Source organism: Setaria italica, chromosome I, assembly GCF_000263155.2.
Source record: "Setaria italica strain Yugu1 chromosome I, Setaria_italica_v2.0, whole genome shotgun sequence".
NCBI classification, from domain to species: domain Eukaryota; kingdom Viridiplantae; phylum Streptophyta; class Magnoliopsida; order Poales; family Poaceae; genus Setaria; species Setaria italica.
The window spans coordinates 25456787-25469830 of NC_028450.1; the positions used below are offsets into that span (position 1 = coordinate 25456787).

Consider the following 13044-nt stretch of genomic DNA (forward strand, 5'->3'; position numbering starts at 1 on the left):
TTAAAATAGTAATATTACAATTCAATACAGGACAGGATATTAGATAGCAAGAGAAAATCGTATCTTCCTTTGCTTGTAATTTATTTGTTTTCACCATTTATGGATGTTACGTCATATCCCTTGTTTGTTAGTTTCACTGTGTCTGTTCACCAGCAAAGAATGCAAGACAAGGACTACAGATTTGAGCAGGGAGAAACCAAGATGCCAACAGCGCAATATGGAGGCAAGATTAAAACTGAACACTGCCTTATATCATCTTTTCTGTAACATCCACAGAATTGTCAATCGAATCATACATTTTCAATTCTATACAGAAGCACCACGAGAAGAACACTAATAAACCCTATAAACACAAAGTGTAAATTTGCTACCTTTTCTTTCTGCGAAAAATGAAGAGACTCCATAGCTGACAGAAACCTCGCCTCATGCACCTACATAATGAACTCTATTGCCTTCAGCAAGCTAGACCCAAACCTTGTCATGTTGAGCACGATGTCCTGTGCGGACATATAGAACTCCCCAACCTTCTCCCATCCACTTTTCCTGATGGCTTCTGGATCTTTGATTACCGTATGGTTCCAACCATACTTCTCCAGTAACGTGCTCTCATCCGGACTGATGCTGTACTGCACGTGTCTCAGGCCCATGTCCCTTGCAGGTGCGCCGTATAATCCATCAGCCATGAACTCAATGCCATATGGTACAATGTGCACCAACACTGCACCTGACCGCAGGAACATCATGTTAGTCAAGCCCGCACCGTGAACACCCATGATTGCATCACAAGAGTCGACCAGGCGCACGAATTCATCAAGATTGGAGTCAATCCTCGGGTCTGCCTTGACCACCTCGAAACCAAACCAATCAAGTCCTTGTAAAACATCAGGGGCATTCATGAACCTCCGTGTCTTGCCCCGATCGATGAGCATTATCCGGGGCTTCCTCTCAGGGTCATCTTTGTCAGCCCTGTATGGTATATCCACTTCGGGTGCAGGCAATCCATAGGATTCACGGACAAACAAGTGGAAATCCACCATCGTGTAGTTCTGTGGCGTAGAGTTCGGATCAATACCAAGATCCCGGTGGCTCCTAAGTCCAACAATGACATGTGGATAGCACCTGACCTGGTTGTCTGCATCAAAATCAATAATGTGGTGCTTCGTGAGGCGGTGAAAGATTGCTGCATACTTTTTGATGAACCAGGGCTTATTGTTGGTGATAAGTAGTTGAACATCTCGGTCAAACTGGTGGGCAGTAAGAAACAGAGGGAGAAGAACATCACTGACATCATGCCAGATATTCCCTGTAAACCCACCCAATGCAAAGACAATGGCCGGTATGGCATGCCTGGATGTGCAACTTGGCTCCAGTTGGGAAGCGTTCAGGGATTTGACAGTCACCTTCTTGATCCATGGAAGGCTTTTCCGGGACTGTGCCGGAATGCTCCACTCTTCGCCATTGGAAGTGCGGGACTGTGGGACATAAATTACAGTAGAGGAGTGGCCGATGGTGCGAGCATCACCACAAAGCTCACAGATGTCATAGCGCTGGTTGGAGAGATCACAGATGGTTGTTCCAGTTCCAGGTGTGCATCTCGAGTACTGAACTAAACCTGTTAGTAAATAATATGAAATCACCAGTTCTAAATGTTAGTACTTGTCATTGGGAAATAGTTGTGAATTTTTTTGTTTGGTCATTTGATAAACAATTACAATTGTAATTGCAAGTAAAGAAAGTATTTGGCTGCTACAGATCTAATGCATAAACAGATTTAATGGTCATCAAATCACATCAACAGGGAAACATCTGATGATGCATAATTTGATTTCATTGTGCAATATCATACAAGACTAGAAATGTCTCAAAAGCATCGTGTAGTACTACTGTAAAACACAACCAAATCAAACCAAAATGTGCAGCTGACTTGATTGGATGAAAACCTCCAGTACAAAATACATTTCAACTTTTAGATTGTGTGCAATGGAACTTCTAAAACCTGACTAGTATTACAAGTCAAAATGCATGATGTCATATGAGAATAATATCAATAAGCTCAACCTCGAAAGTACTTCTATATGACTATGATTTTATTTTATATATATTAAGATACAGAAATGGGGAAAAAAAGGAAGGAAGGGACTGCGTCCATGTCCTAAACTATAAGCAAATAAAACTGGAGTTGGTACTATAGTATAAAATAAGATTTTACTCCAAAATAACTCAAAAATGCAAGGGAGTAAAATGGACTTTTTCCCTCTATATGACACACCAAACACTGGCATTGATCTGATCCCCACACCATAAATTATTTATAGATGTTTCATTGGACAGCTTTGAAGTGGAAGGGTGTAAGTTTGTGAAGCCACATGCATTGTTTCATTAAAAGAAATCAAATTTCATGTAAAAGGCATGTTTCAATGGCATACTTTTCAAAGTATAAATAGATTAGGAAATATTGAGTATGCTACTGCTTATAGAAGTAGATCTAATCCAAGGAACCAGCAAGGTGCTAGTGGGATACTACTAGATGTACATATGTATGTTTGTTTCTTTCAATGAAGTACCATACCATTGTTTGATAACAATAAATGTTCCTATTTTTCAGCACTCTTGGATCTCTGTTGTCCTGTGAGCCATGATAGGTGAAGAATGTGCTACACTTAGAATAAAAACAAAAGGTAAACACAATTTATGTTTTGCTGTGACAATTTCACAAAACAACCTCATAAAAAGTACATTTGGTTGCCAATCGAACTTTTTTTTCAATTCATTAGTGACAGGTTAACTCTAAGGCTTCTGCTGTAGGCTGAAGTTTTGAGACGGCAAACTTTATATGAAGGATCTAAAGCAAACATAAATAAATGCAGCCATCATATTTAATCCTTAAGTAACTAAACTGTCACCCTCAGATAAACAAGCTGACTGGTTATATCTAAAGTGTGCTCCTATAGGTAGATAAAAAGAAAATTGTTGCAATCTTGTCCTCCGATTTTTTATACTAATGTATCCATAACCATGAAACGTGTTTAGTTTCACAGCTATTTTTCCCTGAACAACTTTTGGCAGTGTGCAGGACAAGTTCCATTACGTAGACCACCAGTACAAATTATCAGCTGCTAAATGTAAGGAGTGTCTACAACAAATGCTAATTCCCCTGTGGTTCATCTAAAGCATATCAAGCAATTATCTTTATCTTTAATCCAGTCCAAGGAAGAGTTTGACCCCCTTTAAAAGCCCTTTTTTTACTATCTCTTGGTGCTGGATAACGCAGGTAAGTTGGAACACTCTATGTTGTACTAGTTCTGGACTTATGGTACAGGCATCTACCCAGCAGTGTATTCACAAGCATAGAAACAAACAGGGCAATTAGAGATTTATCTGCACAGTATTTGACAGGTTCTAGATGTGAGTCCAAACAACAACAAAAAAAAAAGTATAGACAGTGTGACCTGCATTAGTAGCATCTCCAAACTAATTCACAATGAGATCAGGGATGCATACCGGATCCTCCTGTGCTTCTTTCTCCTTGTGCCGGCACTGCCTTTGCTGTCCCTCCTTCGCCCACTGTAGGTACATTTCACCAACTCACGAGATTCAGAACTTCAAATTAGCTAATTCCCTCAGGCTGTGACATGAAGCAGTGAAGTAACAATGCCACACCAGAATTTCCAGCATCGAGTTCTTGATCAGATGTCGCCGTTGCAAGATCCTCCTTGTTGGGAGATTTCCCGGTCTCTGCACATTGCAAACCAAATTATCAAATCCGACCAATCCGGTCTAGATTCCAAAACCCGAAGTCCACCAGCTAAAAAGGAACTGAAAAATAAAACCCCTTCCTGCTTCGAGAAGCCCAATCCTTCCAAACCCGAAGTCCACCAGCTAAAAAGGAACAAGAAAAAACCTTTGAAGCCACATAAATTCGATCTTTTTTCTTGACTTACCTGCAGGTTCCGACGCATCGCGCACTGGCCGGAGGGCGTTAAACTGCGAGGAGGCTACGAGTCCCAATAAACATCTAGTAAGAACGCACATACACATTCGGTGATAGGGGAAGAAGAAATCAACAGAAGAAAGATGCACTAGCTGTCGTTTAGCTCAGAACCCATGGAAAGCTCACCGTTTGGATCCTGCGCGAACAGGTCGGAGAAGACGAAGACAGCGAGGACGGCCGCGACGAGGGCGGCAGCGAACAGCGCGCCGAACCGGCGACGGCAGATGCGCTGCTTCACCATGCTCCTGGCCGCCTTGGGCGACCCCATGCCGCCGCTGTTTTACCTTCCTCGCCTGTCGCCTCCTCGCTATGCTAGTCAACTTCTCGAGCTCTGTTCAGTGTATGATTTTGGTATTTTCTTCGAGGCTGTGGGAACAAGATCCTCTGCAGTGGGATTTGACCGTCCGAACGGAAACCAGCGCTCCAGATCGGCTGCTTCAGTACTATCACTACAGCATTTTTTAGGTGACAATCCCTTTTTTTTTCCAAATTCCAAGCCCAAATTTTATAGCATAATCGAACCATTTTTCATTCTTTATCGATGACTCACCACATTGAAACCAAGGTTTTATCGACTGCCTTTTTACTGTCAGACGACGAGGAGGAGGATGACCTCATAACTACTTCATTATTAAAAAGAGATTTGTTACAATACTTTTAAAGTAGCAGTGGTAATTGCAGGTACTTTCTTAAAAAAAATAAATAGATTTACACATAATTTAAAGGACATCATAGTAATTTTTTATAAATTTTATACTTGGTTCCATCAAATTGGTACTTCTTAGTACTTTTCTTTAGGTCCTTCATATTACTTTCTTTGTTTCTACCGTTTGATTTCGTCGGATCTCTCTAAAATCTCTCTAAAAAAAGATGACACCCTCCTCCTCTGCTAGTAAGAATTGCGCATAGACTATCAAGTTTTCTTTTACTGCTCGTTACTGACAAATTTTACCTTTATCATCTTTTTTAATAAAATTGCAGACGGGCTTTTGTCCGCGTTAAAAAAAATCAAATAATTTATTAAGGGTATCTTAAAACTGTCTGTCATCATCAATATATGGCCATCTCACTGGCGGTCTCCAATAAAAGCTTGAAAAACTGTTGGCTATGCAACGTTTGATGAACTGCAATAAAACTCTCTTTTGCGTGTGCAAGGCGTTGTGATCAATTATTGATTTGAATCAGGTCGCGGCCGTAGAAGGATGCCTCCCGACCTAGCCGCCCGCTCCCCACCGCCGCCGCCGCCGCACCGCCATCAACGTCGGCCGCCGCTTCCCCTACTCGCGGCCCCTCCCGCCATGTCTCGCTCGCCAACCACCCACACCACCCACAGCCAGCTCACACCCCCCACCTGGGAGCATTTCTTCAACAATTGCTCCCCATCGGCGAACCACCTCCGTACCCAGCTCGGATCGCCGGATCTGCAGCCTCTGACGCCGGATCCGGTGGCCCGGGCTGCGGATCTACCGCCTGCGACGTCCCCTTCTCTACCCGTCTCCGCGAATCGAGGAAGGAGCTATGCCGAAGTTGTCCGCCTGGGCGCCCTCTCTGCTCCCTTCCGGGCGGCCCCCCTTTCAACCCGACGGTCCGTGGCACCCTCTAAGCACCGCGTACAGGGCCTTTACTCCGGTGCCTCCGCTCAGCTGCGTCGCATTTACGGCGCTGAGGCGCCAAGACCGTGCCGCAGCGGCGCCTGCTAGCAGGCCCTCTCCCCTCCGCCTATCGCCTCGCCGACTGAGGGGTGGATTCTAGCTATGAAGCGCAGGCGACACCCCGCTCTCCGCACGCCGCCCGGCGTGGCTCGACGTGACGGGGGACATGACCGGCCACGCGGCGGACATTCAAGACAAACATCTACCACAGCTCTGCTTTCCTTCCAACGCGTTACCGCCGGGCGCTGCGTCAACTGCCTGGCCAAAGATCACCGGGCGGCTGCGTGCAGAGACCCGGTCCGCTGCTTTAGGTGCCGCCGCTCGGGGCACCGGGAGAAGCTCTGCCGCGAGCCGCGCCCTCCACTCCGGCGACAGCACCACCAAGCACAACCGCTTGCAGCCGCTGCTCCCTGCCCACAACCTCCCCTTCGCCGCAAGCCGCCAGCTCCCGCTTACACCTCCTCACGACATCATCCCAAATCTCCTCCAGTCCCTTTGCCACCACCGCCACCACCGCCACCTTCGTCGTCACCTCGCCCAATGGCCATCGGCGACCCCAACACCCGCCCTGACGAGGAGACAATCATCGTGCCCAACTCCTTCGACCTGGAGCGCGATGCCAGGGAGTGGGAAGGCACGGCTCTGGTCCCCTGGGCCATTCACATGTCGCGCGGGGCTGGAGCCAGGGACATCGAAGATCTGCTCAGGGAACAGCTTCGACTCCAGCAGGGCGACATCATCGTCGCCGTCCACCAACCGGAGCCCTTCCTCATCCGCTTCGCCACCACCGAGCAGTGTGCCACCGCTCGCACCCGCGGGCGCTTTCAGGGGCACGGCATCGACATTTGTCTCCGGTCGTGGTGTAGCCTAAGCCATGCGCTCGGCTTGCGCATCTTCTTCCACGTACGGCTCTACCTTGACGGCATCCCCATCCATGCTTGCACACCGGACATCGTCAAGAGGATCATCGGCACGCACTGCGCCCTCCAGTACATCAACACCGACCTCGTCCAACAGACCGACACCAGGCATGTCGATCTCTGGGCTTGGACGGCAAATCCAAGTGTAATCCCCAAGCGTGTCTGGCTGCTCTTCACCCATCGACCTGCTAATAAGTCCTCCATGGTGACCATCACAACATCGCTGCCGGACCGTTGGCAGCAGGGCGTACGCTACGAGATCTTCTTGCACCTTGGCGTACTGGAGGACTACACGGCGGCGGCACGCGACCTCGACGGCGCCATCAACAACCCATCCGCCTTCACTCCAACGCGTCGGGGATACGCTTGGTGCTATGGCCTCCCGGATGGCGCCCCCTCTGACGCGCGCTCAAAGTTCCCTGCCAGGCTACCACGACCGCCACGGGATACGGAGCAGCGCGCCGAGGAGGACCGTGGTCATAGCCGTGGCACCTGGGACCACGGGCGTGATGAACAGGACAAGAACAACGGGCGCAACGACGTCTCCTGCCGCAACCGCGACAGCAGGAAGGGAGGCAGTGGCTCATGCCGCAACTCTTTCCACTGGCCACGTCGGCCGGATGATGACGACAACGACGACGGCTACGACCATCCGGGAGGGGGGCGCGACCGAAGCAGCAAGCTCCACGACAGCCGCACGCGTGACGTCGTGCGCCGCGACCGCACGAGGTCACCACGAAGATGGGATGCTGAGTTCAGGGGGGGATAGGAACGGGCTGCTGAAGCTTCACTCCCTGCCGCCCCTACGCCGACCCAAGCACCATGCAAGGCAAGCTTCGCCGCCTTCGCTCCCGCCTTGCCGCGCTTCAACGACCTCAAGGCCATGGTAAGTGCGCAGGTCAAGGCCCTCTTCAACGCTCAAGCCATGGCGATCCAGCATACCTTCCAGGCAATGGCCAACTCCCAGGTGCGTTCAATTGCTATGTTAAGCCCGGCTTCATCTATGCAGTCCCTGAACAGCCAGGACCTTGGAGCACACGCGTCGACGAGTTCTTCTCCAGGTCATGCTCCCTGGTGGACGGCATCGGTCTTGACACCCCGCCGCGCCCGGCGGGGAATCAGGCCTGGTCCGATCCTGCACTGTACCTGGTGCCTCTGCAATGGGTCTTCGACAAGCTTGGCGCGGCGCTTCATGGGCCACCCTCGAGGCGCAAGGTCGAGCTTGCCCTGGACTAGATGCAGCTGGGCGGTGACACACCAGCTGTGGCCACAGAAGGGCTCACCACCGTCGTGGCGGCATCTTCGGCGACGGCCGCCGCATCTGCACCGAGCGGATCGATGGCCATGGTGCCGGCAGGCACCCCTCGGCGGCCCCCAGCTTCTGCACATCCTGGGCTGCTCGCAGTGGCACCTGTTGGGCCGCTTCGCGGGCCAGCCGCTGCCACGGTGTAGGGGGCTCCACGGGCCGACCTCCTGGGCCCTGTCTCTGGCTCGGGTGCACGTGCATTGGCACCTGCTGGGCTGCTTCCCAGCAGTGCGCAAGATGGGCCAGCGCTCTTCCCTGGGCCGGTCGCTGCTGCCGTGGGGAGTGCGCGAGCCAATCTCCCTGACGCTGCTGTGCTCTTACCTGGGCCGGACGACGTTGAGCTGGGCCAGGACACCGCTTCGCCTGAGGATGGGCCAGACACTGCTGCTACAACACTGCACGGCATGCAGGTACCTACGTCCGGTGCCATGAGCGCCCATGCTGCTGCCCACGCTGCTGTTGATGTCATCCACGACACGGGGGTAGCCTCCGCGGCGGAGGGTGGGTCCGTCGACGACCTCTTCGCCGCACCAGCCCCGCCGATACTGCAGCAACTCCCGATACGTCGCCAGCGCACACGGCGAAGCTTCGACATGTCCTCAGTCCACAGGAGCGCCAAACTTGCCATGAAGCCGTCCATGCCTGCTATGGAGCGCGCCCAACGCAACTTGTGGCGCAAGTTAGGTGTCTCGGACGATGAGCTACGTCCACTTGAGGACATCTTGCAGGAATACATCAACTCACACCAGTGGCCGCTCCCGGACCATATCATTGCAGCTATGACGGCCCTGTTCGACCTGGACGATGAAGGAGCGGAACAGGTCAATGAAGCACTTATCCAGCATGCTGGACAGACAGTCCATGACATCCAGAACGAGCTCGCCCTACGTCAAGAATGATTCGCCGAGGACCTATTTACTGTTGGAGAACTGCCATCTCCATGTATCTGAACATCCTACCGTACTGCTTTATGTTTAACCCTCCGCGCCCTGCTGGCTGCGATCTGCGGGCTAGGAGCTGCGATAGCCTTTTCGGCTCGACCTTTCGGTTTTATTGTACGCGACATAGACTTTGCCCTGCTGGCTTCGACCTTCGGGCAACGCATCTGCATGTGCATCGACCTTCCAACGCATTTGTCGTCACCACTTACTCCGACGAGTTTCGTTATCATAGGTGCGCAGCCGTACTCTCATACACCACGACCTGGTTTACCTCCACCCACAAGCACTATGAACACTACGCTTCTACCTGTTGCGTTGTAAGTCTCCCAAATGCATGTAGCTAGCTTCGACACCATTAGTTCGAACGTGTGTGGCCTAAATGCTCCCGCGAGATGCATGGTTGTCCATGAAACAATAAAAGACGCACCGTGCCATATTGCGTGCCTTCAAGAAACTAAGCTCAACCAAATTGATGCAACCCTTGCTGCCTTCTTGGGTGGCTACCGCCTGTCTAATTTCGCCTACAAACCAGCGCAGGGCACAAAGGGAGGAATACTAATCCTTTGGGATGCCAATTTCGTCGACCTTACTGATATCCAAATCGGGCGCTACTCACTTACGGCAACAGTATCGGCCAAACACTACAGCACTGATTATCGCCTAACGACAGTCTACGGCCCATCCAGGACGAACCTGAAATCGGCATTCATGCAACACATGTGAAACATAAAGCCCGACAACGATATCAGGTGGTTAATTATTGGTGATTTCAATCTCATATACAAGGCACGAGATAAAAACAACAGAAGATTGAACCTAAACCTGATGCGTCGTTTCCAAAACACCCTAGCTTTCTGTGGCCTTAAAGAAATTCATCTACAAAACCGCAAATACACGTGGAGCAATGAAAGGCGCCAACCGACGCTTTCACATCTGGACCGCTTCTTCTGCAATGAAGCCTGGGACATCACTTTCGATGACCACACCCTACACGCCCTTTCCTCCTCCCACTCCGACCACTGCCCTCTGTTGCTAGCGCGACTGTCCGGACCACGAAAACCACGGCCGTTTAAATTTGAGAACTTTTGGACAAAACTACCACATTTTCAAGACATTGTACAGAGAACATGGTGCCTTCCAACGCACCATACCGAGCCGTTCCACCGCCTAGGTCACAAGCTGCACTTAACGGCAAGGGCGCTGAGGAAATGGAGCAATTCCATAACTTCAGACGGTAAACTAAAGCTGCAGATGGCACAAGTGGTGATACTACATCTTGATACGGCACAAGACCTTAGACCCCTTTCGGATGCTGAATTTGCCCTACGAGCCAAACTCAAAAAACGTATTCTAGGGTGGGCAGTAATCGAGCGAACAAGGAGACGACAGTCATCGCGCATCAACAACCTACGTGAGGGAGATGCGAATACACGTTACTTCCATCTTAAGGCCAACGCGCAAAGAAGAAAAAATTTCATACAAAGGCTGAGATCCGACACAGGCTGGGCCCTCACGCATCAAGACAGGCAAAACGTCATTCACGACCACTTCAGCAGTTTTATGATGACACCCCAACAACGCACACGAGACCTGCGCTGGGAAAATCTACACCACCCCCAGGAAGACCTTTCTGACCTGGACCGCCCGTTCGAAGAAATGGAGATCCTACATGCCATCAAACAATTACCGCATGATCGGGCACCCGGCCCTGACGGCTTCACAGGCCTCTTCTTCAAGACATGCTGGAACACCATCAAAGGAGACATAATGTCGGCGATTAACGCTTTCTACAATATCCGCTGCAATGACCTTAACCTCCTAAATAAGGCTAACATCGTTCTTATCCCTAAAAAGGAGGGTGCAGAAACCATTCTAGATTATCGACCAATCAGCCTCATCCACGCTTTTGCGAAAATCATCACTAAAGTTCTGGCGCTCCGACTCGGGCCTCATATGAATGCCATCATCTCACCTTGCTAGAGCGCTTTCATCAAGTGCCGTAGTATTCACGACAACTTCTTATATGTCAGAAACATTGCCTGCCAATTCCACCGGAAGGCAACACCGGCCCTATTCATGAAACTCGACATCTCAAAAGCTTTTGATTCAGTACGCTGGGACTACCTCATCGATTTGCTGCAGCACAAAGGCTTCCCTGCTCATTGGAACCAATGGATCACGGCCCTCCTTGCCACCTCAACTTCAAAAGTGCTACTGAACGGCACGCCTTTGCCTCCGATTCACCACGGACGAGGCCTCAGACAGGGCGACCCGCTTTCACCCCTCCTTTTTGTTCTGGCCATCGACCTACTACAGCACATTATCGCTCAAGCGACTCAAAGGGGCCTACTCACCAAACTAGGAGGACGAGCGACAAGATTTACAGCATCCCTGTACGCCGACGATGCGGCAATTTTCATTAAGCCCACACGTAAAGACATCTCCAACTTGGCAAGCATCCTGCAAAAATTTGGGGAAGCCACAGGACTACGCACGAATCTGCACAAGACGCAGATTGCGCCCATCAGCTGTCATACCATTGACCTGGACCGATTACTTAACGATTTGTCGACGACAAGAACAAACTTCCCAATGCGCTACCTCGGCCTCCCACTATCAATAAGGCGCCTCAGGAAAATTGATTTCCAACCACTCATAGATAAAGTGGCAGGTAAACTATCAACATGGACGGGACGTCACCTAACACAGGCAGGACGAATAACCCTCACAAAGTCGGTCCTCTCATTGCAACCAGTATATTTCTTTACAGCTCTAAAACCAAGCAACGAAGTACTCCACGACATAGACAAAATCCGGAAAAAATTCCTATGGGCAGGAGACCAACAACTAACTGGGGGTAAATGCAAAGTCAATTGGACGAAAACCTGCCTACTGAAACAATATGGGGGCCTGGGCATTCCAGACCTAGAGAAATTCGCACGAGCCCTCCGGATCAGGTGGCTTTGGCATGAATGGGTGTCACCGGAAAAACCCTGGAGCAACACGGAAACCCCATGCGACGAGACTGACAGGCAACTGTTTGCTGCATGCACGTCTATCACCCTGGGCAACGGCAAAAAAACCAGTTTCTGGACATCTGGATGGCTACATGGCCAGCGCCCCAAAGACATCGCCCCGCTCCTCTACACCATTTCAGGCAGAAAGAACAGGAGCGTCCATGATGCCATCAGTAATAATAACTGGATACGCGACCTCACAATTGACAGTAACATTACCGCTTCTCATCTAGCGGCGTTTGCCCACTTATGGCACTTGGTCAATGGTACGAAACTCAGGACAGGGGAAGCGGACACTATTACCTGGAAGCTGATAAAATCGGGCATGTATACAACGGCCTCGGCATATAGAGCACAATTCCTGGGTTGCACCGAAACACCTAATATATCTTCCATCTGGAAATCATGGGCGCCACCAAAGTGCAAATTCTTCGCGTGGCTAATTACACAAAACCGAGTTTGGTCAGCTGATCGATTGGCCAAGCGCGGTTGGCCCCACAACGCCACTTGCGCTCTGTGCAGATGCACTATGGAGACTGGACACCACTTATTAGTCGAGTGCAGATACACAAGAAGAATCTGGGATCAAACGACGACATGGCTGGCGCAGCCTAATCTACGGCCTAATGCATGGCGACCTTCATCCAACGCTCTGGAGTGGTGGGCTTCTATCACCACAACACCGAACTTATCACGTAAGGTCCTAAGAAGCCTCACTCTTCTAATCATGTGGGAATTTGGAAAGAACGGAATGCACGTATTTTCAACAGGCACGAGACCTCACCAATAACTCTGATGGCGAAAATTAAGGATGAGGCCTCAGCTTGGCTCTTGGCGGGGGCCAAAGATTTAGCGTTACTCCTAGCACACGAGTAGTCTCCTAAGGCTTCTCTTTTTTCTTTTCCTTCTCAATTTTTGGGTTTATTTCTGTACACTTCTGCTCTATCAATGAAATAGGCACTTTCTCGTGCCCGTTCGTTCAAAAAAAAACTCTCTTTTACGTGATGGGGTAGTGCTATTCTTTCCCTCGAGAAGGAAGATGCAATTGTGCAACATGAGATCCGTGGTCCTCTTCCCGTTCCCGAATCCCACGTCGCTTCACCATCGCTGTATCCGAAACCGAAAGCACGGGGGAGCAAAGTCCCCGCGAACGCGATAAAATGACTAAAGCTGGGAAAGAGAGCGAAAAAAAAAAGGGCTGGAACGGGGAAAGAAAA

The 13044-nt window shown here is 50.2% G+C and overlaps 1 protein-coding gene across 1 annotated transcript; it reads right to left on the reverse strand.

The window, feature by feature from the left end:
- Positions 1 to 218: 218 nt before the first annotated feature.
- On the reverse strand, positions 219 to 4354 carry LOC101766267 (protein O-linked-mannose beta-1,4-N-acetylglucosaminyltransferase 2). The gene is made up of 5 exons (XM_004952551.2): positions 4118 to 4354; positions 3942 to 3995; positions 3661 to 3735; positions 3502 to 3564; positions 219 to 1612 (listed from the first exon to the last, which is right to left on the reverse strand). The coding sequence occupies exons 1-5, from the start codon at positions 4257 to 4259 to the stop codon at positions 432 to 434; spliced, it is 1515 nt and encodes a 504-aa protein (XP_004952608.1). The 5' UTR covers positions 4260 to 4354; the 3' UTR covers positions 219 to 431.
- Between the last annotated feature and the right edge of the window lie 8690 nt (positions 4355 to 13044).